Source organism: Manis javanica, chromosome 11 (genome assembly GCF_040802235.1).
Source record: "Manis javanica isolate MJ-LG chromosome 11, MJ_LKY, whole genome shotgun sequence".
NCBI classification, from domain to species: Eukaryota; Metazoa; Chordata; class Mammalia; order Pholidota; family Manidae; genus Manis; species Manis javanica.
In genome coordinates this window covers 2,640,365-2,666,758 of record NC_133166.1, presented here as the reverse complement: position 1 = coordinate 2,666,758, position 26,394 = coordinate 2,640,365, and the positions used below count along the sequence as shown (strand labels likewise).

At 35.7% G+C, this 26,394-nt stretch overlaps 3 protein-coding genes across 3 annotated transcripts; all 3 read right to left on the bottom strand.

Annotated features, from left to right (window-relative positions):
- Positions 1-693: 693 nt before the first annotated feature.
- On the bottom strand, positions 694-1,650 carry LOC108396688 (olfactory receptor 5M5). Its single transcript, XM_017659648.3, has one exon. The coding sequence runs from the start codon at positions 1,648-1,650 to the stop codon at positions 694-696; it is 957 nt and encodes a 318-aa protein (XP_017515137.2).
- An 11,094-nt stretch (positions 1,651-12,744) lies between these two features.
- LOC108396683 (olfactory receptor 5M11) lies at positions 12,745-13,713 on the bottom strand. The gene has a single exon (XM_036996795.2). It carries the CDS (start codon positions 13,711-13,713, stop codon positions 12,745-12,747), a length of 969 nt encoding a protein of 322 aa, XP_036852690.1.
- Positions 13,714-20,046: 6,333 nt separating this feature from the next.
- On the bottom strand, positions 20,047-20,985 carry LOC108396682 (olfactory receptor 5M5-like). Its single transcript, XM_036996742.2, has one exon. It carries the CDS (start codon positions 20,983-20,985, stop codon positions 20,047-20,049), a length of 939 nt encoding a protein of 312 aa, XP_036852637.2.
- Between the last annotated feature and the right edge of the window lie 5,409 nt (positions 20,986-26,394).

Sequence of the window (26,394 nt, the reverse complement as noted above, 5' to 3'; positions counted from 1 at the left end):
TAGCAAGTGGGGAGAAATAAATAGGTGTCAGGCATGGACATGGAGGTATTTTCATAAGTTCTCTTAAAGGTGACAGCAAGTTTCATCAGCAATTATGGTCACATTCCTCTAAGCCACGGTATCAAAGCCCCTGCATAGTAAAAGCTACAGAATTATAAACTCCTAAAAATTAGCTCAACAGTCAACATCTGTAATAACAACTTGTGTGTATGTGTACATATAAAGCCATACATTGTTTTGTAGATATTAGATATTATCTGTAAACATAAGAAAATTGTTAATAGTGGTAACTTTGAGAAGTGAGACTGGAAAATCAGGGTGGAGGAGAGAAAAGGAAATGTTTTTCACTCATGTACTTTATACCCTTATAGAGAGATTGAATGTTTTCTTGTAAGACTATAAAATTTTTATAATGTAAAAGTAACATGTAGACTTACAAATGAAAAAGTGTATAAAGGAAGAGAAATTATCCCCTATAGCTACATATATAGCTCCCAGTCCTTTACATAATCAATGAATCACATGTCACATACAAAACTGTAAAACTTCTATACCTTTTTCTTTTAATGTTTTTTTGTTAGATGACAGCTCTGTACCAGTTTCAAAATTGACTTTACCGTAAATGGAGTTAAAGTAGGATCAACTTCTCGTAAATACATCTTTTGTTTATTTGTAAACAGATGCACTGTTAATTTACTTCCTCAGTATATTTCTGCTGATCAATTTCCAAAAAGCTTGTTTTACATTCTTGTTCCTCAGACTGTAAATGATGGGGTTCAACATAGGGCTTAAAAAAGTATAGAAAACAGCAATGATTTTGGACTGCTCGACGGACTTCTCCGTGGGAGGCCTAACATACATGCAGAACAGGGTCCCGTAAAACACGGTCACAGCCACCAGATGGGACCCACAGGTGGAAAAAGCTTTGTGCCTGCCTTCAGCCGAACGCATCCTCAGGATGGTAATGAGGATGAAGGTGTAGGAGATGAGGATTATGAGGAGGGAGTTGGAGAGGTTAAATCCTGCTACCACAAACATGGAGGTCTCCTTCACGAAAGTATCAGAGCAGGAGAGTCGGATGAGGGGCGGATCAGCACAATAGAAGTGATTGATGACATTAGAGCCACAGAAGATCAAGCGGTATGTCCACATGGTTTCCATCAGACCACTAAGGAACCCATAGACATATGGGCCAGCAATCAGGCGGACACAGACCCCTTTAGACATCTTGCTGCCATAAAGCAAAGGGTTACAGATAGCCACGTATCTATCATAAGCCATTACAGCTAGCATGTAATATTCAGTGATCACCATGGCAATGAAAAAATAACACTGGACTAAACAAGCAGCATATGAAATGGTTTTCCTCTCTGATAAGAAGTTCACCAACATCTTGGGAGTCACGTTAGTGGAATAGCACAAATCCAAGCAGGACAAACTGGCAAGAAAGAAGTACATAGGGGTGTGGAGGCGTGAATCTATCCTGATCAATACCAACATCCCAAGGTTCCCCCCAACAGTGATCAAGTAGATCACCAGGAACAGCACAAAGAGGACGGGTTGCAGCTCTGGACGATCCGTTAATCCCAAGAGGATAAATTCAGTCACCAACGTGGAATTTCCTCTGATCATTTTCTTAGGTGCCAACATTGTTTACTTAGATGAATTAAAATGAATTAAGAAGTGAATGAAACACCCATCACAGGCTTCTTCTCCTTTTTTCTTCCATTCTCTCTCTTTCAGTCACCCTCACACATAGCTATTATCACACAGAGTCTGAGACTATGGGATCTGGGACTTTTAAGAAGGTCATAACCCCTATTAGCTAGGTGTGTAATGTGCAGATGATTCTCAAAGAGAATGGCTCTAGGGATACCAACTTGTTTTGAATGGGGGAATTATGACCCAAAGTTTGTCTAAAAATGGATTGAACCACCAACTACCACTTCAGGCTTACTATAAAATCATGAGCTTCATCAGAACCCAGAAATGATTCTGGACAAAATGGTGATATGTTTTTGCAAACCATTGTGCAGTTATTAATTGTGTGTGCATAGTTGTAAGTTTGACCTTTGAGAATTGCACTCCCTCCTGGTTGTAATAGAGAGCCTAAAACTATAGGGGTTTGAAAGACATTCTCTGGGGCCCGTTTTACTGCTATACCCATAAAATGCACAAGGCTGTGTGATATTTTTATGTGAATAGGCCAAAGATAAGGACCCCAGATTTGGATATACGAAAGCCCTATGTGAATTACTAATGAAGGAATTTTCAATCAGAATAGTTTGTATGAATAAGCAAGAGAGACATGGGTAGGGGAAAACCAAGTGGCCAAAGCTCAGATCATAGTTTTGTTTGCTTATCTTTTTTCTTTTCTTTTTATTTAACCCAAAAAGCATTTAAGGAGTTTACAGCATATGAGAAAAATTGGTAAATGTGTGCTGCTGATAAACACAAAATTAACTCTAAACTTTGTAGTAACATTTGTAAGTAGTTTAATCTTCTTCATTGAAGAACTATAATGTCCAGAAGTTATAAAACAAAAATTAATCATCAGAGAAGTATTCTTAGTACAGAGCTCACATGATACTTATTATAATGAAAAGATTATACTTCCACATAAAATTGTCAGTTTAAATAATATCATTTACAATGAAATAATGAAATGGGAAATTATTGTACCAGGAGTCTGGAGAATATATTTTCATTTTGGATTCTCAGTGTTATATGTTACTTTTTAAGGGACACACTAAAGAAGATAAGGGATCAAAACTCAAATGCCTTGGGAGCCATTTAGGTGATAAAAATGAGTGAGGTGGCCTACAGATCAGTGTAAACCACAGTGAACTAGATAGTGGTTCCCAAGCTAAAGAATCAGCTTTATTTTTCAGGCCAGCTGAATTTTTACTATGTGGTAATGTGGATGCAGTGTTCTCAAGAGCTTCCAATTTCAAAGATGTATCAGAATTTATTATTTTTATGTGAAAACTACCAAATACAGTATTGGCAAATTATATCATTTTTAAACCTATCTTCAACCAGAGCACAAAGAAATCTGTAGGCTTGATCTACCAAGAAGCAAATAACAACTTCATGCAATGCCAATGTCACCAATTATATTTCTACATCTAAGCAGTTCCTGGAGATTGAACCATGTACCCTCAAAAATTAGCTACTTTGACTCTGTAATACTTTCAAGAAGTATATATAATTTAGTCATTATAATAAGATAACCTTTGTGCATAAATAACATTGAACACTACATATGTACAAGTTACTTTACTAAGGAAATAAAAAGAGCTGCTAATAGTGCTTGTCTCCAAAGAACTGGTTGGTGTGTTCTTGGTAAAGGAAAATACATGAAGAGAAAATTAAGGTTAAAAGTGATTAGTGCAAAAATAAAGATTTGAACAAAGTAACTAGTTGCATTCAGTAATCCAGATTAGCATCAAAGAATGAAAAACCTTTAACTGTAGGTTTGTTTTTCTGAAAGCGTGGACTGTATGTGCAGAGACAGAAGGCTTTCAGGAGAAATCAAAGGTATTCCACATATATGCAGGTATGAATTTTCTGTGGTGCCAAAAAAAATGCTCAGGAAGTGGCAAACAGCCAAACAAATACAAAGTCCTCTCCATGGGTCAAGAAGTATGAACACTTATGAATGCTACAAAGTACATATCTTTAATACATATTTTTGGAGTGTGTGTGTGTGTGTATGTGTGTGTGTGCTCATGTGTCTATTACACCCAGTTTATGGTGATGAATTAGGGCCAATATTCCTGTTAATTTGCAATAGAAGTAATTTTCAGGACTTAAACCTATAACTTTGGCCTCTGGAAGGGAAATACAGTAACTAGAGGATCAGGATTTGTGTAAAGAGCAAAAGTGCTCTTTCATCACTCACCAGATGGATGAGTCTATTTGGAAAATATTCACCTCAGTATATGTAGATCTTTCATTTTAATGACATAAAAATACTAATCTTTAAATATGTACAACTTGCTGTAAATACTAGCATCTGTTTGGTCATCACATTCTATTTAACAATTAAAATAAAGACAATAAAATATAAAAAGGAAATTGGACTCCAATTTGCCTCTTTCCTACCCTTTCCTTTTAACAGGTTCAGCAGCCACACTCTACCATTTAGGAAGACAAGACTGTATTTTGGTAGTACTATTTCCTCCTATACACATAGATACTTCAGTTTTACAAAGCAATTATGCTGCTCTATTTTACTGTACCTTTAGAAGAACCCTGCAATAATATATGTATAAGTAGGAATGGGGGAAATATGATGCAAAGAAATGTGAAGGTTGCTGTCCCTTGCATTCTTAAATTTGTATTTTCAAATCTGTGTTCAGCAGAACAACTGTATATCCAGCAACAAAATAGGTCTATGTTAAAAGTAAAGTGAGAAAATGCTGAGTTTGGGGAAAAAAAAGAAAAATGGGATATGCTTGCAGGAAGTCTCAGAACCTTCTGTACACCCATTTGGACAGGCCGTTTGAATTTAATTCGAACAGCCTGGAGAATCTCAAGTGTTCTCTTTAGGTGAAGAATTCTTAATTCTACACTGAGTACAAGAGATTGCTGGAGTTCTTGCACTTCAACAGCTAAACAAAATATAAGGAAGTAAGACATCACCTGCATTACTTGGGAAACTACCTTCATTCAATAGTGTCACGAGTAGAGCCCTTTTCAGTTTATCATTGATTAATGCTCTTAAAGAAACTGCAAATAATGATCATGGAGGCACTCCATAAATGGGGAGGGAATAGGAACACGTCAGAAAAAAATCTAAGTGTTCCTAGGGAAATAGAATACAATATGACATCAGAGGTCTGAACACCAATCACAGGGGGATATAAATCTTTTCTAGTCTCAAACACATTATCTGTACAGCTGGACCCTAAATATTAGGACCTGTTTGCTCATCATATCACAGAAAACAAATAATAATGGGTTTGTTTTCTATTTGTGATAAGGCAAATGGTAAATTACCATACATGTGGATATACCATGAGACAAGCTTCAGATATTTTAAATACTCTCATTTAATGTGCACACATTTTAATTGTTATATATTGAAATTACTACATGGAAAGCTCTTTTTAAAATCATAACTCTCCTCCCCTCTCTTCTTTCAGCCCTTTTACCATTCATGACCCTATATCCAAGATCACTCTAATTGCTTTTCTTGCCTGATTCACAATTTCAAAGGCCAAAGGTAGCTAGGAAACATAATTCTCTGAATCTCAATAAACAAGATATTTGAGATGTAAAGTGTGTATATGATAAATACTCTTGGCAAATTAAAATTTTTTCTGGTAGACTCTTATGATAAATTCGTGCTTGCTGCATTAGAGCTGAAGCCTTTTCTTCCACTGGAAGTAAATGTCTGAATGATTTTGGAATACTTACTAGAAATTTAACTCAAGATCTTTTCTGTTTCTACAAGCAAAAGCTTATAAAGTTTCCTCTGCGTAACTGTGTCAAAGGCTCATGCTTACTGGCTGTGGGTCCTGCCTTGAGAGCTTCCTATTTAATTTTTACTTCACCCAGGGCACCCTGTAGCTAGAAAGACTGTTCATTTATTTGATATTTATGTAAGCAGTAGAAAATTTGCTTTCCACGATTTTTATCATGTCCTAACTCCTATTCCAACACAGAGTGCCAAATAATTCGTAGTGAATTGGAGAGATTGCTGATCCAGTTTGGTAATAGTCAGAAATATCTATTTTGCTCTCTGCATGAGAAATAGCACATTGAAAAATAATTAAATTTTAGTGAGGCAAGGAACCAGACATCCTTTTAGACATTGCATTGGTGTCCAATCTGAAATTTCTGGGTAATTAAGAATCAGTGTAGTAGCAATGGGTTTTTAAGTCTGTGTTTCTTATTTCAAGAAATATAACTGCAATACACCTCTACATAAGATTTCACTGGATCAATAATGTCAAATTGCTTTCTTCTGATTGGAATATCATGTGAAGTTCCTGTGAACTTGAGTCCCCATCTATTCAACATCAGACTTTGACTAAATAATTTCTAAAATGCTCATAATTAATAACATTCTGATTTAGCATTTAATCTGCATTGATTCAGTATTCAAGTCCTACACTCATTACTAATTATGTATCTCTTATTTAATATTGAGTTTTTCCCAAATGTGTCTCACACAAATAATTTTAAAAGAGATTTGTAACGTCCTACCAGAGTTTTGCTTTTGCTAGACTGAGTATAATTCCTGCTGGAATTTGTCTGTCTTTTGAATCATTTGATAGTTTTTTTTGAGGACGGGGAGAGGGACTATTCTTTCAAGAGATAGTTTTCTTAAAAAATTATAAGATTATCAAGTGCTTAGTTTAATATGTTTATCCAATGTGTTAAATGATTGAGTGAGTGGGGAGAATGCTATTTGTAAAGAAAAGTAATTAGTGTAAACACATAACTCCAATAGAATTTTAATATTTTCTCATGAACTCTCTAAATAATAAATACATACCAACTCATTTTAACTTGCTAAGAAATTAAGCTAACATACAATGCTGCTTTTGTTGTCACCTGATTCCTACAGATGACGATCCAAAATTAAACAGAAAGAGAAAGGACAGGTGTAGAAGTCAGAATTTTCATTCCTACCTTACCCCAAGAAAGATTCTTTCAGAGACACTAGTGGTCCAAGTGATGAGTTCTTGGGAACGATTTAAATCCAACCTGTAATTTGGAGCTTTTATCCCTGAAGTATTTTCAACATACCTGAAAAATATAATTACAATGTTTATATACAAGAGAAAACACTAGGGAAATAATAATTTATGCAGACTCATTTTCATCAGTCTTGGGATTTGCCCAGTGTGATAGCATCAGTTTGTGCTCATATTGGGATAATTGCTTTGCGTGACCAGGAGTTTGTTCTGATGGGAATTTTGCATTATGAATCACCATTTATTCCAGCCAAATGAATAGAACAGTTAATAAGGATATAAAAACATGACATAATGCATGGACTTTGTGTTTTGTATGGTATCTTCTACAAAATTACTACTGAGTGAACATTTGCTGAAAGGACTTGCCTATCTAGAATAAAATGGTTAAATTATAAAACCCAGTGAGGAGAGCCATTTGGACAAGAGGTTATAATGAGTTGTAGTAGAGTTAATTCAAGCTGTTAGGTCCAAGTGCTAGAAAGTAATCTTTTAGGGAAAACCTGGTGAGCATGTAATTTAGCAATATGTAATTTCTTTGCCCACACATGAAAACCAATAGAATAAAGGTAAAAATAAGATGTATATTATATTATTAATATAAATTATATATGTAATATATATAGTAAAATAAATTACATACATAAAAGTAGAAAATACATTTACTTTTCCTTACCATTTACCAAGTACCCAATTATCTACCCAATCAACAGATGCAAAGATAAAAATAATATGTGTTTCAGTAGTTTTTAGTCTAATGGTGAAGGTAAGAGACATGTGAATGCTCCAATTGTGACACAGTCTCCAAATGATATATTTATCAAAGTCCTGACCATAATCTACTTCCTCATTCTCTATCAATCTCTCCCTTATCCACTGATCCTGTTGGTCTTGCAAAAACCTCTTTCCAAACTCAGAAATTGCCCATAGGTGTTGTCACTACTTTCTTTGAATACTACTTCTTCCAAACTTCCTTGGGTTATTGCCTACCTGTCCTTTAGATATCAGCCTAAATGTCAATTCCTTAGAGAAGCATTCTTCTACTTAAATTAAACCTACTCACCACAATAATTGTTTTCACTTATGTAACCCTGCTCTGTTTCTTTATGATATTTATTGCGATTACCTGTAACTGTAATGTGGTTTATTTGTTTAAGATTTGTTTTCCTTTCCAGGCTGTTAATTCCAAAAGGATAGGTAACTTGTATATTATATGTACTACATACAAAGAATTCAGTACAGTGCTTGAATAATGCTAAGTTCTCTATAAATATATATTGAACTAATTTATTGAAAAAAAGTAGAACAGGATTTTACCCAAAGACGTCTTTTGTTTGGATTCACATGGTGTTTTAAACTGCCAAATTTTGTGTTCATTACCATATCATTAAATTTTGTGAAAATCAAAATAATTTGACTTCACTTACTTGCATCCTGGAATGGAAACAAAGGGCTGAAACTGAGTAGTATCTGCCTCCATTAAAGGGCAAATACTCTATGGTTGCCAAAGACCCCTAAACTTAGTACTATTGTCTTTAAACCCACATCTAACATTCACAACCTTATTTGATTTTTTGGACCACAGTATTGAATATCGTTTGAAATGAACTAAAGATTTTAGATATGAAGCAGAATAGGAACAATGCTGAAAATTATCATGTCTACCTACAAAAATCTAGCAAGTAACTCAGAGGTGGTGATTATGTATCCATGGTGTCTTGCACAGTTGAGAAAGAGAAAACAAGATGTCTTTCATATCTGAAGTCATGATTTTTGATTGTTGTGGTCACACTGGAATGTTCCAGATGAGTTTGCCAGCTTGGTGGGAGAATCTTCTTTTGTTCTTGAAATCATACCATCATTAACCCTGATGCTTAAGACTGTCCCATCCTTAGTGAAATGATCCAGACTGTAACAAGAGATGGATGGATAAATACATTGTGATAACTCTTTAAAATGCAATATTCAATAATAGAAAATATATCAAATTACAGATCCATGCAACAACTGGGTGATATTCAGAAAAATTTTGTTAAGTCAAAGAATATACACATAAAGGACTATACCACATGCTTCCACTTATATGAAATACAGCTATAAAAATAGAACAGTGATTACCAACAGCTGAGTATGGGGGGGGGAAGGTCTGTCTGCAAAAGGATAGAAAGGAAATTTGGGGAGTGATGAGAATGTTCTATATCTCAGTTGGAGTGGTAGTAATACAGGTGTAAAAACAATTGACAAAATACATTGAATCATACTTGAAGTGGATACATATAATTGCATGTAAATTATTTATTTATAAAATAAAGTTATTAAAAATCTTACAATGTTTTATTATTATTACAAATCAAACAGGAGTAAGTTAAGGACCTAAGGATCAAAGAAGATAACTCACTTGTCAGAAAACACATATCAAACCTTAGAAATAAGATTCAAGTTCATTTGTGCCACATTATTTATTACAGTATACTATTTTTACAGGGAGCAGCAGTTTATGAAAAGAATGGATGCATACATTAATAGATGGAAGAATAAAAATCACATAATCATCTCAACAGATGCAGCAAAGTCATTTTTCAAAATTCAACATCCATCATGATAAAAACTCTAAAGAAACTGGGTATAAAAAAAACCATTTTCAACATAATAAAGGCCATAATTGACAAGCACACAGCTAATAACATACTCAATGGTGAAAGGTTGAAAAGTTTTCATCTATGATCAGAAACAAGTCAAGAGTGCCCACACCAATATATTCAACATATCACCAGAAGTCTGTGTTGGAGTAATTAAGCAAGAAAAGAGCATTCAGAATCAGAAGGGAAAAAGTAAAATTGTCTCTATTGGCAGATGATATGACCTTATACACAGAAAACTCTAAAGACTCCACCAAAAAACAGTTAGAACTAATAAACAAATACAGTGAAGTTGCAGGATAAAAAACCAACATGTAAAAATCAGTCGCATTTCGATATACAAACAGTGAACTATTTGAGAAAGAGGTACAGAAAAAAGTCCCACTTACAATAGCACAAAAAAAAATAAAATGCTTAGGAATACATTTAATCAAAAGATCTGTATGCTGCAAACAATAAGCCATTGATGAAATTGGAAAAGACTTAAGTAAAAATATATCTGCTGTTCATGGATTGGAGGGAAGTTAAAATTGTTTAAATGTCCATACTACCCAAAGCCATCTATAGATTCAATGTAGTCCCTGTTAAATACCCAATGGTATTTTTAACAGAAACAGAATGAACAATTTTGAAATTCATATGGAAAAGCAACGGATTTCAAATTATGAGAAATTATGAGAAAAAACAAAGCTGGAGGCATCACACTTCCCAGTTTTAAATTCATTCTACAAAGTTATATTAATTAAAACAGTATGGTACTGGCATAAAAAGTGGACACATAGACAAATGATACAGAGTTGAGAGCCCAGAAATAAACCCATGCACATGTAGTCAACTACTATTCGACAAGGGAGCCAAAACTACTCGATGGAGAATCTGTAGTCTCTTCAGTGGATGGTGTTGGGAAGAATTGTAACTACATACAGAATAATTAAGTTGGACCTCAATATTACACCACTCACAAAAAATTAACTTGAAATGAGTCAAGGATTTAAATAAGATGTGAAAATATAAAATGCCTCAAAGAAAACATAGGAAAAACTCCAGATATTGGTCTTAGCAGTGGCTTTTGTAAATGAAACCAAAAGAATAAGAAACAGCAAAGTTTGAGTGCATCAAATTTAAAAGCTTCTTCACAGCAAAAGAAACAATTAGCAAGGTGAAACAGCAACCAATAGATAGGGAGAAAATGTTTGCAAATCATATACCCAATAAAGGGTTAATATCTAAAAGTCATACAACAAAACTAAAAACAAAACATATAAACTAATTGAAAAATTGGCAAAGGAAGAATAGACATTTTTCCCAAGAATGCATACAAATGACCACAGGTACTTGAAAGGTAACAAACATCTCCAGTCAACAGGGAAATGTAAATCAGAACCTCAATGAGGTAACACCTCGTACCCACTGGAATGGCTATTATTAAAAAGATGAGAAATAGCAAGTGCTAGAGAAGATGTGGAGAAAAAGGAATCCATGTGCATTACCGATCAGAAAGTAAATTGGTATGATCAATATGGAAAACAACAGATAGGTTCCTCAAAAACTCAAAACTAGAACTATCATGTGATCCAGGAAGCCCAATTCTGGATATAAATGCAAAGGAAATGAAATCCCAATGTCAAAGAGATATCGACATCCTCATGTTCACTGCAGCATTATTCACAATAACCAAGATGGACTCAACTGACAGAGGAATGGACAAAGATGTGGCAAATATGTACAGTGGACAATTGTTCAGCCATTAAAAAGAAGGATTGCCATTAGCAATGACATGGATTATGTCTGAAGACAATGTCTAGGTGAAATAAGTCAGGCAGAACAAATACTGTAAGATCTCACTTTCATGTGAAATCTTAAAAAGTTAGACCACAGACGACACAGAGTAGAATGCTGGCTGGCAAGGGCTGGGAGATAGGAAAATAGGAAGCTGTGGTAAAAGGGTACAAACTTTCCATTATAAAATGAAAAAGTTCTTGGAATCTAGTGGACCGCATTACACTATATGACTATATATGAGCATATATGACTATATATGAAATATATGACTATATTAGAGAATATAACTATAGGTAACAATACTGAACCATGTACTGGGAAGTGCTAAAGGAGAAGATTTTTAAATATTTTCACCACTACTACCAGAATAACAAAAAAAAATGTACTTCTGTGAGATGACAGATGTGTAACTAATATTATTGTGATAATCATTTTGCAACATATATATGTGTCATATCATCACATTGTATACCTTGAGCTTACACAGTGTTACGTGTTAATTATATCTCAATAAAGAGGAAAACCATTTGTCTTAAAAATTTTCAAGACTAAAATCAAAAGTCATATGTTCTCTGAAAACAGAACTAAATCACAAATATAAAACAACAAAATAACCTTTACAATCCCAAATATATGGTAATTAAGCAGTCCCTTCTAAATGTCCCATAAGTTAATGAAAAAGTCACAGAAAAATTAATAAAACACTAAAAAACTGAATGATAAAAATGCCAAAATTAGTTGCTTCCAAGTAAAGTAGTGTTTAAGTGAATATATATATATATATAATATATAAACATTTATATGAGAAAAAAAGCAAGAGCCAAATCAGTAATTCAAACTTTCCTTTAAAAATCTAGGAAAGAAGATAAGAGATAATTTCAAGTAAATTCTAAGGTTTTCAAGCCCGAGCAGTAAGAGGGCATTCATTCTCTTGCTAACCTCTGGGTCTTAGGAAACAGGCAGGCACATCTCAAGGAGGAAGTAAGTTCCTGTAGCTCAGAGGCAAACTGGACCCAGAAACTGACACTCGGGAGAAATGGTCATTCTATTCCTCTCTCTTCCCATTCTCACAGCAACCGTTACCCAAGGACATTCAAGGAAACGGACACCGCTATTGTGGCCCATTGTTTCTGGCTTCACTTAGTAATTTATGGGAAGCGTAGAGAAGGATGTGTTTCTTAAAGACTTGTAGCCCCCAAAATAAATGGTAATAATAGAATAAAGTCAAAGAGCTGAGCTGAGAACATCGTTAATCTGTTTGATATTGTAAACAATAAAACACATCGGTGCCCTAGGACCAACCAAGTGGGAATTTTCACTTAGCACAGTGTTCTCAAAATTTCATATATGTATAAATCACCTATGATTTGGTTAAAACACAGATTTGGATGTAGTAGATCTGAGTTGCAGAATGTGTGGCTACATTTCTAACAACCTCCAGCCTAATGTAGTGACTGCAGATCCACGGACTGCACTTTCAGGTGGGTGTAGGTTTCTAGTGATGCTCATATTTCACAGTCCTGACTTTTTAGCGGAGATACATGAGACATTTTCGTAGAGAACACCGAAACTCATCATCAAAATGCAAAAGTACTTCAGCCAAAGACTCAAAGTTATGGTTTGTTGGTAATTGGAGGCATGGCCATCAGAGTTACTGTATTTCTTCTGAGGACATCCTTCAAGGCCCGCTTGACATCTTTGTTCCTCAGACTATAAATCAATGGATTAAGCAGTGGACTTACGAACGTGTAGAAGACAGCTACTATTTTGGACTCCTCGACAGTCTTATCTGTGGGTGGTCTTATATACATGCAGAAGAGAGTCCCATAAAATAGGGTCACAGCCATCATGTGGGAACCACAGGTGGAGAATGCCCTGCGCCTTCCCTCTGCTGATTTGATCCGGAGGATGGCAGCGGTAACAAAGGCATAGGATGCCAGGATGATGATGAGGGAGCTGGAGAGGTTGACGCCAGCTGATACGAGCATGGCGTGCTCTTTGACATAAGTATCAGAGCAAGAAAGCTTAATGAGTGGCGGGTCAGCACAGTAGAAGTGGTTGATGACATTGGACCTACAGAAGGTCAAGCGGAAGGTCAGGATGGCCTGGAGCAGCCCATCTGAGAAGCCATAGACGTAAGGAAACGTGGCCAAGCAGATGCAGACCCGCTGGGACATTTTCACACTGTAGCGCAGAGGGTTGCATATGGCCACGTAGCGGTCATAGGCCATTGCCGCCAGCATGTAAAGCTCGGTGAGGAGAAGTGCAATGAAAATGTAACACTGTGTAAAGCAGCCGGCAAAGGTGATGGTCTTTCTCTTTGCTAAGAAATTAGTCAACATCTGAGGGGTTGCGTTGGAGGCATAGCACAAGTCTACAAAGGCTAAATGAGTGAGGAAGAAGTACATGGGGGTGTGAAGGCGAGAGTCCAACCTGATGAGCACCACCATGCCCAGGTTCCCGAAGAGGGTGACAAGGTACACAAGGAGGAACAGCGCGAAGAGGAGAGGCTGGAGATCGGGGCGACCTGTGAGCCCCAGGAGAATGAATTCTGTTACCGCACTGGCATTTCTGACGGACATTTTCTGGAGTCTGTCCTGTACTTGAAACAGAAGGAAATGGAGCAGACATGAAGGTACAGCTCATAGTACTGGGTAAAGAAAAATGAACAAAGAATCATCAATTCATATGATTTTTCACTTAGTGTTTGGGGGAGCATTATAGCACTGACATATTGTTGTAGATAAAGAAAAGAAAATGTTTGCATGATCAGTATTTAATTTAAAATCACTTATTCTAGGCAGAAATGCTACTCACTACGGATTTCATTTCTCCTTCATGTCACAAGTGTTGAATCTCTTCTCTTCTCTCGAATGCTTTTATTTCTGACCCTTTTTCTCATAATTAAGTTTCTGTAAACCTTCCCAATGCTTCTCTCATTTGAAAATTAGTCACTAAGCCTTACTTTAGTGTAAGATATAGAGAGACAAAGTCTCCTATCTAGATTAGTAAGTATTTAATGAATATTGCTGAATACACTAATAATAGGTATTGACAATGTGTAATAATCCTTAACTCTGAGTCACTTCATTTCCCTGTTTTTAAGTGAGACCAATAATATCTGTTCTGTCTCCCCCTTAAGTCATTGTGGACATCAAATTAGATATTCGTAAAACAAATATTTACAAATTAGATATTTGTAAAACAAATATTTATGGGTATTCAACATCTCCTGTGACTAGGCACTGTAGGTGCAAAACTTGGCAAAACCTTCAAAAGCCCCTGCCCTTCTGGCATTCACAGTCTAGTGAACAAAGACACTGACTTGGGGAAGGAAATGGTATTTCAACTAGTGGAGAAAATACACAAAGTGGAGTTTGGGGGAAAGGGTGCTCAAACTTTAAATAGTACCAAGAAAGAAGAACTCATGAATGGGTAACAATTTCTTAGCAACCAGCTGAAGAGGAAGAGAAAAAGAAATAAAGGTATTTTAAGACAGGTGTTCTAGGAAGATTAAAAAACAGATGCAAAGATATCATACGTGATCTTTCTTTAGGATCCTAGTGATGTGAATGTGTGCAGAGCTCATGCACAGAGGTGCAGAAAGTCGCAGCTGAGATGTTCCCCAAACCACAAATGTTCCATTTTTTTTTTGGAAGTCTGATTCACCTCCACCTATGCCTTTCCTATGAGCAATATCTATGACCTTCACTGGAGTACAGGAGTTGGCAGTTACTAGCAGCTTCTCTTCAAGAAATTTCTATCAGGAAATACTCTAAAAACATCTTATTTATTCTTGTACGAAAACAAAATGGCGTAGGAGATATTTTAATATATTCCTGCACCCAGGAATCCTCAGAAAGGGAAATGATAGTGGTTAAAGACACAGAGAAAAATGGGAGGGAAAAAATTAAGATGTGGGAGTTTTGGATTCATAGATGCAGCAGGAATCTGGATTCACTGGCAGAAGTCCTCATCTCTTGCATGTCCCTGAATGACTGCCCACAGCATCTGAATAGTCTGGACTCGCAGCTCAGTGACTTGTGTGGGGTCCAGATATATCTAAATGAAGTAGAGCAGAAGTACTGATAAGTGGAGAGAGGAGAAAATGACTGTGAATAGTATGTGTTCACACAGAAGGAAAATCATAGCTTTGTGACAGCTGTGTCAGGCCAGAGTGAAAAGTGAACATCTGCTCAACGTGGCACTTGTGGAATCGCTAGTTCACAACAAGGACAGCCTCCCCCTGGTGGAGAAAGAACCAGCTCAAGAATAGTAAAAAGCTAAAATGCTGTCCAGAGAGGTGAAAGAAAATTTAAATAAGCCTGTTGACAGGGAACTTAGATGAGGTCTAAGGTCTGCTACTGAAAACAGGAAGGATGGCGTTTACAGGTATTGAGCTAACAGACAGCAAATTTGTGGCCACACTTTGAGACTTCAACACAATCTCCTTTGTCTAAGGTAAACAATACAAAGATTAATTAAGCTTCTGATATGCACCTATTTTCTCACCTTTGATTAAGGAAGTTCATGGGCGACTCTCTCAGTTGTAAAATATCCCTGCATTTATACTAGCAAGTAGGAGGTTCAGGTACCTGCTATAAAACACATTTTAGAGGGACTTCCGAGTAGCAGCAATGGGTGCCATCCAGGGAGCCAGCCCCTTGGGATTAATTGGAGCTCTCTGGAATCAGAAAACTAATCATATGTCTCGATGGTATTTCCCATAATTCCATATTTAACATTGTCCCAAGAGATCTCTGGAAAGCAAAAAAGTTTCCTATTGAAATTTTACAGTTCTGATTTTTAAGTTTTCTTTTCCTTTTATTCTACAACTGCCTGCTCCCCTAAAATCCAGCACTCTTACCAATGTTTTCTAGTGAACACTGAAGTCCTGAGCAGGGTCAGTCATGTACAGGACTGTGAAACACACAGGGTCATTGACAAACACCTTGGTGAGCACTTTCTACCTCTGGGCATCTCTCATGTAGGTAACTGAACCGATTCTCAAATACAGCTCTTAGAGGAAGGGACTCCATCGTGCACTTTTGACTAAAGAAACAGAGGCTCCACTGAGTGAATAGTGATGGACTAATTCACCTACAGCCTCGTAGCTGGCAAGCGGCAAGGTGGGATTGAATCCTTGTATTCACACACACCCAGTTGATTCTTTCCCAAATGTAGCTATCTGCCATGCTTCAACCTGCAGAGCTTGCGATTCCTTCTAGCACCCTTTTTAATACATCCCCAGCTTCCCTCCCTTCAGGGCTTTCCTTATTCTCTTCAGATTCTTGTTGCACCTGCTGGGGACAAGGGCTGCAGTTGATAAAAGACGCTCTCTCTTCCTCTACAGACATGGGGCTGACCTCCATCCTCCCTGCTGTCCTAGGGCGCTGTCCACCTCCTTGTCTAACACACTCTGTTGTATTACCTGCTAATGTTTCTATTCCCATCACTGGACTGCAGACCCTTGTCCACTGAGCAAGGACAGTGATTTCCACAGCTAGCTCAGGCCCTGGAGGAAAATAGTTGATCAGCTTAATAATATAAGGGGCAAGCAATGTGCACTTAATTCAATGAATATACAACAAATTCTGGTAATTCCCTCCCAGGTAACTTCACATTATATTGAACACATTCCCTTATCCCTCAAACATGAAATTCTGTAGGGAGATGAACTGGGATGATTGACTAACTTGTCTGAGAAGCCAAAGGAAAGAAAACCAAATGGTGATAATTAATTACAGGAAATAAAAATTGAGTACCTACTATCTGCCAGGCATCAGGCTCAGCACTTGACAAGCCTCAGCTCGGTGAAACCTGACACAACTCCATTGGCCATTAGTATCATTATTTTCCTTTTACAGATGGGAAACTGAGGCATAGAGAGGTTAAGTGACTTTCCCTGGCATATACAAATAATTTACTGTGAGCCTGGGATTCAAACAGGGTAACCATTAGTCTGTGAAAACTCACTGTTGATAGTTGTGCCGTGGTGACATGCTCACACCATATTAACCATTCTCCAGCTATTGTGGCATTCATTCATTCATTCGTATAGTTAATAAATATTCAGGGAAAACCTTCCTTCACCACTGTACTGTCTATGCAGAAAGCAAAAGGGAAGTGAAAAACTTTGTATGAGTTTCTGATTCATGGTGGAAGGGAAGAGATATGCATATTTAAAATTTCAGGATAAGGGTGTTGATTGTTAAGAATTCAGGAAGATCACATTGGGACGTGGTAAAGAGTAGAGCTTGCACTCCCATAGCCAGAACGCAAGGGGCACAGTGATCGTTTATTAACTCAATCGATACTTATTGAGAACCACCTATTTCTCGACTATGGGATAAACGCTAGCTTTAAAATAGTGAGCAGTATCAGATAGGCACCTTTCCATCATGGAGCTGACAATCTGCGTAATGATATAACCATGAATCGTTCATGCAGATAATGTTATATTACAGTTGTGAGGAGGAGTTCTATGAATTACAGGTACATGATACTGTTAGAACATATGTCCTCTAGAACTAAGAGGATATGTCTTACTAAGTCAGCCAAGGAAGCAGTTAAATTAGAAAAGGACAAATATAACTAATATTAATGAAAAGAAACTCATAAGTACCAAATTTCAAAATAGGAGGCATTTCACCTATACAGAAGTAACAGATAATCTGGTAGTACAATCATGTGTATCAAAAAAAAGAAAAAAAATCGAAGAAACCAGAAAATGAAATCTTTTCTAACAACTGAAAGCAAATATCTGTCTATCTAGATCCAGACCCAAATGACTTTTTCTTCAAGAATTAACATTAAAACAAGAGAGTCTAAAAAAATATCAAAACAGAGAGAATATGTCTCACATGAACTCTTTTAAATATATTGCTTATTTATTCACATGATGGCATGGTTTATCATCATGTGAGAGTATATACTACATATTGCTACCCCAGAAAAAGATCTGAACTCAAAGTCTGAAGTATGGCTTTTACTAAATGTATATAGGTTTTGTGCCATTGCAGAAATGAAAACTTGTGACTTGAACCATCATATGTTGGTGAACATCTCTATCTGTGATGGTGATTGCCAGATAAGAGAGAAGACAGAGGACTATCGGCTACAAATAATTTTTTTTCTCTTTCATTTACATAGCCACTGGTATAGGCTCAATGAAGCTGGTGTCACATGTCTTCCAAGGAAATAATGGGTGTGAACTCTAGAAAGAGTATAGGTAGTTCTCCAGATTTTAATGGGATCTGTTAGAAATGAAGAAAATGCTCTATTTAAAGTTTCCTTATAAAGGGTGGTAAAGCCATTTTTATATAAATAGTTTTTATTGATGAAGAGATTGAAAATTGGTCCTGGAATGAGAATCCAAAAAGAAAGTGATACACATATGAAAACTAGAAACATGAAAGAGTTTACATTAAAAACCTAATGAGAAAAGTAAGGAGCATTCAAAAAATAGAAAACTGATTCTCGTCATTAAAAAAAATAGATTCTGTTTGTCAACATTTATAATGTCAGGAAAAATACAGACTTACATATGCAACAGTAAAACATAAAAACATGAATGAAAAAGGTAGAAGAACATCTTTATAATATCAAAATTATTTGGATAAGATAAAGCAAAATCATAAAAACATTGATACATTTGAAATATCTTTAAATGAAAAAAATTCTGTACTATCAAAGCTATCATGCTCAAAATGAAATACGAACTACAAACAGGTTGAAAATATCACATTTCATATGTCTGTCATTAAAAAGTTTGGTACCTAGAACAGAATGCATAAAAAGCTATTACAAATGCAGCATTCAAATACTAAAAAGAAACCAATCTAAAAAGTGAACAAGGGATGTGGATATAAAAACAAACAAGAAATCTTCAATGTGTATCAAAGCATTTAAAAACATTTGACTTGTAATGATATAGAATATGTCATTGGAAAATACATCAGCATGTATAAATCTAGAAATGTTTAGTGAAAATTAAAATAAATTGAAGAAGGATACATAATCTCATTTATATCAAGTTTTAAGGATAGCAAAATAATATAATTCTGTTGATACATAAACACTGGCAAATGTTGAAGCTACATAAGCATATGAAACATTAAATTCATAAGAGTTGTATGCAGGCAATGTGGAGCAGAATGGAATCTGGCAGGAAGGTTTCAGTTTCACAGTATCTGAGCCCCTGAAAAGTCTGAAACAAAAGTGGAACTGTGTGAAGACTCGATGATTAGTTATGTTTATAATAGAGGTTTTATATTATTTCTGTAATTTTTACATGTCAAAATAGTTCATAAAAAACTAATGAGTTAAACCAAAACTTGTTTTATGATGCAGAACCATCTTGGAAACTAAAAATAAGATAAAATAAAATAAAACAAAATGAAATGAAATAAAACCTTCTACAGGAAATTTGGCTATTCAATCTTAGAATAATAACCTGGGATACCCAAATCTTCATTGTTATATATTTGCATAAAGGGAAAAAGAAAAAAAATACACCCCACCTGCAATTATTGAGAAGTTCCTAGAAAAGAGTTTGGAAATTATTAAACAATAGAAAATTCAAATTAGTTGTGAATGTCATAACATCATTTGGTAATTCTTTAATAATTTTGAATCAGTCTGAATATTATGAATCGAATCATCTGTTCTTTATTGATTACATAAAGCTGTAACATAGCCTTCTGGTCTTTCTTTGAATGCCCATGCAGTACTTTTAAAAATCTCATTGAAATGCACTGTAAACAGTAGCAAACAAATTGACACATTCTTCCAAGTGCTATATGTGAATTACAAAAGAAAAAATACTCAAGGACAGAATGTGATATGTTCATTTAAAACAATTATTAATTGGTCAGATAAGGATATATTACACACCTGTGACCAAAATCTCTATTTTATTTAGCACACCATTTTTTATGGAAAACTTTCCTGATTGCTCTTTTAACATCTTTGTTCCTCAGGTTATAGATCAAGGGGTTTAACATAGGACTCACAAAGATGTAAAAAACAGCTACAATTTTCCCTTCCTCTACAGATGTCTCAGAAGGGGGCCTCAAATGCATGCAGAACAACATCCCGTAAAAGACGGTGACAGCCATCAAATGGGACCCACACGTGGAGAAGGCCTTTTGCCTCCCATCAGCAGAGCGGATACGCAGAATGGCTGTGAAAATGAAAATGTAGGAGATGAGAATGATGGTGAGAGAGCAGGTGAGGTTGGAACCAGCCACCACAAACATGGCCATTTCTTTGACATACGTATCCGAGCAGGCAAGGACTAGGAGAGGTGGGTCTGCACAGTAGAAGTGGTTGATCTCATTGGGTCCACAGAAGGAGAGACGAAGCATCAGGATGGTCTGGACCAGACCATTTGCAAAGCCATAGATATAAGGAGCGGCAACAAGAGAGAGGCAGGCGCATCTGGACATTTGGCTGCCATATAACAAAGGCTTGCAGATGGCCACATAGCGATCATAAGCCATCACTGTCAGCATATAATGATCTGTAATCACCAGGGTAATGAAAAAGTGGTATTGTGTAAAGCAACCAAGGAAGGAAATGGTTTTTCTCTTGCATAAGAAATGAACCAGCATCTGAGGAGAGACACTGGTGGCGTAACAGAGGTCCACAAAGGCGAGGTGGCTGAGGAAGAAGTACATTGGCGTGTGGAGTTTTGAGTCACTTCTGATTACCAAAATCATGCTCACGTTGCCAATCACGGTGATCAGGTAGACGACTAGGAAGACCACAAAGAGGACAGGCTGCAACTCGGGGCGATCTGTCAGTCCCAGGAGAATAAACTCAGTCACTGCCGTGTGGTTTTCCTCTGACATTGTGTTTGCTCTTCTTCAATTGAGGGCAAAAGTAAAGGAAATAAAAATGCATTTGTCATTTATCTGTCATGCCCATCATGTCATATTATAGTTCTTTCTCTTTTCTCAAATTTATAAATGCATGCGGCACACAGAAACAACCTAGTAAACATGCGATTGATCATCTAAATGTCTAAATTAATATAGAGAGCTCCTTATATATAAAGACAATCATATTGTAAATACTTTCCTACAAGCCTTTTTATGTTTGAAAAGACTATCTTTTCTGCCAGTCTTTAGGACATTTTTGTACTTACACTTTTCTTAAACAATTTCATTCATCATGGTTTTTATGTGAAATTGTAATCTTTTTTTCCCCAACGTACCATTTGATGTGGTCTCTATTAGTTACTGAAGTTCTTCTGCTCTTCACAGTTAAATTGATGTGGGGAGTGGCACTGCTAGATGACACATATCGTTTTAAACTAGGATCTACTTACCTTTCTATCCTCAAGGTCATTTTCAAGCTCTTCCTTCACCCTGCCATGAATGACTCTTTTCCCGGCTCCCATCTACTGCAGGTGGCCTCACATCACCGAATCTTACTTAACTTTGAAGACCCAGTGCAGGAACTCCTTTCCATCGTGTATTACTGCCAATTTTGGGGGCAAAATTGGTTCATGGGCACAAATTAAAACTAGTGTTTTTTTTAAGAATACAGATAAACATATGTACACATGTGTGTATTGATATATATGTGTGTATGTATGTGTATATAAATATATACATGCACATGTATCAATGGTATAAAATGTTCATTAGGGGAGTGATTAGATGAAATAATAATGTATAAGTTTCCCTGTTAAGAAAGGAGGCAATACTGAAAAAAAGATGGGCAAAATCATAAGGATTTTGTTGTGATTCTACCTCATTTCTACTCTTGTAAAAATTAAGAAAAACTCTCAAACATGAAATCAATTTAAGTCTTTAAAAACATGTAAAAGGCCACACTGAAATAATCTTCATATTCACCATAAAACTGAGACAGGACATAAGATATATGAAGTGCATCTACCAACATTTGTAGAGGACACAGGTGAAGGTGAAGACCATCATGGAAAAATCTATATCCTCCTTTGATGACACATTCCCCAGTATGGCAATGACGTCCTGATTCTTATTACAATGCCGTGATGGGTTCAGGTCACTTTGTAAGGCACTTTGTAAATGCACCACTCAGCATGCCATCCATTGCGTTATTCCACTCTGCACATGTAAACTTAGGACTTTTAGATCAGCTAAGAAAATGCAAGACAAGTCGACTAAATCAATGGACTCATAAGTATTGTGCTTTTCTTTTTATTTAATTCATAAGATCACAATATTTATCATAACAGACAACTCTTTGGTGCTGGGATGGCATTTTTAATAGACATCTATTTACTGAAACATTTATCAAGAGTCAAAATAATATTTCCATTTGTGTTTTACTGTGGAAAAATGAGGCATATCAAGGACTGAACATTACAGAAAATTCACTGGGTGCTTGATAGTAATGACCATCTTTATAGAGCACAAGACAACATCCTTCATGTTATGAGCAAGGAAACACAAAGAGCATTGTCAGTGGACAGACGTAGCTCTGGGGATGCCTGAAGCTTTGCATTTCTGATGCTCGCATCAGCCTGAGATGCCCTCAGGTAGTTACTTGCTGCCACGACTGAGCCACCCAGTGAAAGGTGATTGTCTCCTTGGCGCTTGGTCATGGTTCTATTTGAAATGGAAAAATAAATTTCAAGACATCTGCATTTTTAATTAACTTTAAATAATTAACAACGATGATAAAACTCAAAGTGGCCAATCCCTAGGAAGGGGGTACAGAAGACTATAGATTAGGATGCTTATAATTACAAAAGGATCCCCACTAATTTGGAAGGAACCACGAAGATTATTGAACACCACCACTTCCTTTTCTTCATGAAGCTAGAGAGTAAGCATGCTTAGCCAGGCTTCTGGACTGGAAATCCCATATCCTCTTATTCTTACCTGTGGGGCTGAAAGTGATTTGTCTCTGTGTGCCTAATTTTCCTTATGCAAAGGCTTGATTATGAATAGTAATTTCCTCCATGTGAGGCAGTTAATCCATGTAAAAAGTTTAAAATATGTCTGACAGGCAGAGAGCACTACATAAGTTGTAGCTACTATTATTTGGTGACAATTCCAGTTCTAGTCTAAAAGAAGACTCAGCATCAAAGTGTGAGTGCTTAGGGACAAGGAGCTATGTAATGTGAGCTGTAACCTCACTGGCACCTAGAACAGTGCTTTCCAAAAGGAGATGATGGATAATTACTGATGAAGTAAATGTTCTCTTTGGTCTCGTTCCCTTCCATTATAATTACCACTCCACTGTACATTTATAAATACTTGTACTCTGAAAACTTCACTAGAATTTAAGTCAAGATGTTTGTTGACTCATCAGTGTATATTTCAGTCCATAATTTCATTAATTAACATATTTATTTCTGGATTCCAGAATATATTTTAACCACACCCAATCTTACCTGTGGAAGAGAGATTTCCAGTGACACTATGGAAAGGATGAACCTGAAGAGTTTATAACAGAATTATCATCTAGGGACCAAATCCCAGTGGTTCAATTATTTCTGGCAGAAACTCATTCAGACTATGAACGACCACTCTCTTTGTATTCCTCTGAAAACCCTAAACCCACTGAAGATGTGATGCTTGCCCACTCCCCAATATCATCAGGAGTATCATCTCCTGAGAGTGATGAAGCAAAGGGATTCATTATTTATTTTAACTTATACCTGAATGTCTTAATACTTTTTAACTTGGGAGAATATTAAGTTCTCTTGTTCACAAAATGTAAAAATAGTGCATGTGAAGGGATAAAGTTTGGGAGTCTGTAAGCCACTGGAAGATCAATTGTCTTTTGTTGAACTTGGACTAGTTATTTATTGATTCTGAGGCCTACACTTTACCTTCTAAAATGTGTAGTAACTCACAGCCATGGGAACATGATGGACAGATAGAGAACATCGATGTATGGGTGATCAAGCTTTTGTCGCCTGACTCCACCCAGACCTGTTTTTTCTTCTCTACCTTGCTTTGTTCACCTGGAGCTTCACCCTTCGGGATCACATCAGTAGAGCTCCCTTGCTATCCAGTTTCCAGCTGATTTTGTCCAATGGGAGAAATCAGCAAGATGTCAGAAGTGGGAAGAAAAGAAAAGTAGCTCAAAAAAAGTGATAAATTTTTTCAGAAATAACATGAACACCAATCATCAAACTGGTATACAATTTTCATTCATCAAATATATATTTCAATTTTTCTTTTCTTAAGATAGCTTCCTTTCCTAAGAATTTCATCTCTTGACAATGAAGAAGCAAATAGACTTAACTGATATTTCCTAAAGGTAATGAAGGTACAGTGAGATGGTTACTCTCAAACATTACTCTTTGTAAGTATAAGTGGTTGATGCTTTCTGGAAAAAAATGTAGCCACAAAAAAATTTACAAATAGCTTTAAAAATGTTCAGAGCATTTGACTCAGCAATTTCCCACTTTGGAATGTATCCAAAGAAACAAGAAAAGTGGTGTGTACATATAGAGATATGAATCGTTCACAGTAATAGGATACATGGATATGATGGAATAATGGTTTACAAAATACCCTATGTGAGAAATACACACTAAATACAGAAAGCAGCTCTCTTTAACCAGGTTAAAAAATAAAAGTAAATAAATAAATAAACAGGAGGCTAAAAGTAAAATCTGCTTTTATTCCAAAATTGAGAATTTTATTTGAAAATTGAAAATTCTCTAAGCATATTTCGGTATGATTTTCTGCAATCAGTATGTAATATTTGTGTAATTAAGTTCAACTACAATTTAAATTTGTGTGTTATCCTACATTAAAATGATTTTAACTGAAAGATTTTATGTATGTGAAAATAAATCATTATATGAAATGAAAATCAATGTTCAAACTTGTATGAATATTGACAAATGATTTTATATGGAAAATGATCTCAATTTTATATTATGAATTATAAGAATATGTGTGCATATCAATTTATTCACAAACATAACAAAATAAAATAGAAGTTGCCCATTGGTTTAGGACATATCACTGATAAATATTACTTCCTCACATGTGTCTCTAATTTTATTATTTGTAGTGAACTAGTTTGATAGAATTAGCCTTATTCAATCAGCTTATGAATGGAGCACAAATTTCTAAGCCTGCAGTCATCTCAGTGATTTTCTGGGAAATAATTTGAACAAATTACAGGAAATATAGCAGTTAATTTCATATGAGCATTTACTATTTAGTATTTCAGCTTCAGTTAAAATTGAATGCACAATATTACAAACCAAATATTACAAGCAATTTAAAGAAAGTTTCCTTTGTTTAAATATGCAGCCATCTAGCTGACCAAGAATGCATGAAATTTAACATAGATGGAAGATGTTTCTCCTAGTGTAACCTTTCTTACTATTAATTTTCTTAATAGAAATTTTAGGAACTGCTTAACAGGTTTATCTAGAAAATGAGTTGCAGACACTTTTATGAACCAAAGTAATCATAAGGTGTTCTCCTCCAGAAAAATGCATACACAACAGGCATTTGATACTGTTTGATGGCATTTGTAGGTTTGATAAAACCAATTGATAGACTCTATTAACTGCTAATAAATTAGACTAAAGTCAGAGCAACTACCTGAAAAATATTTCTAGAATGCTATTATACTACACTACTGATTGGATTAGAAAATAAACTATACAGTTTATTTTCAAAATTAAAAAGCATAAGCAGTATTTACAAATGGAAAAAGTTTCTCAGGATGTCCATGATGTGGGTTGGGGAAAACTTTCTGTAAGTTTAGACCTGTGGGAGATTCCCACACTTAAATTTCCCCAAGCCAATACCAGTCATTAGTCAGGCACCAGAGTTATTTTTCTAGGCCATGCTTTAAAGAAGAAATGATTTCACAATTGTAAGAATGGGAATTTAAAACTATTCACTTTAGTTAGATCCACACTATGGCTCTGTACATAGTGTAAAAAGAGAGTACAAAGAGAGTAAAATATAATATTTTACAAAGAGAGTACAATATAATATTTACATACAAATAAGTAAACACATTAAAGCATTATATGTAATTATTGGGTACCACCAAATTTATTTTCAGAGGTTCTCTGCAACAGGAAATATTTTTTAAATTTCAATACTAAAGTTTTTATTAAAACAATTTGCCTTGAAGATCTCAGTTTTGAGGAGAAATTAGCTAATATCATCAAGAGCCCATGAAAATAAACAAATCTAGAATACAAAATAGCTGTTTTATCCTTTGAGGGAAGTCACTGTGTTATCCCAGACACTTAGTAATTACAAATGAACAGAATC

What these genes read in the sequence shown, in the direction of transcription:
- LOC108396683 (XM_036996795.2), bottom strand. Translation starts at nt 13,713, where the DNA reads ATGTCCGTCAGAAATGCCAGTGCGGTAACAGAATTCATTCTCCTGGGG.
- LOC108396682 (XM_036996742.2), bottom strand. Translation starts at nt 20,985, where the DNA reads ATGTCAGAGGAAAACCACACGGCAGTGACTGAGTTTATTCTCCTGGGA.
- LOC108396688 (XM_017659648.3), bottom strand. Translation starts at nt 1,650, where the DNA reads ATGTTGGCACCTAAGAAAATGATCAGAGGAAATTCCACGTTGGTGACT.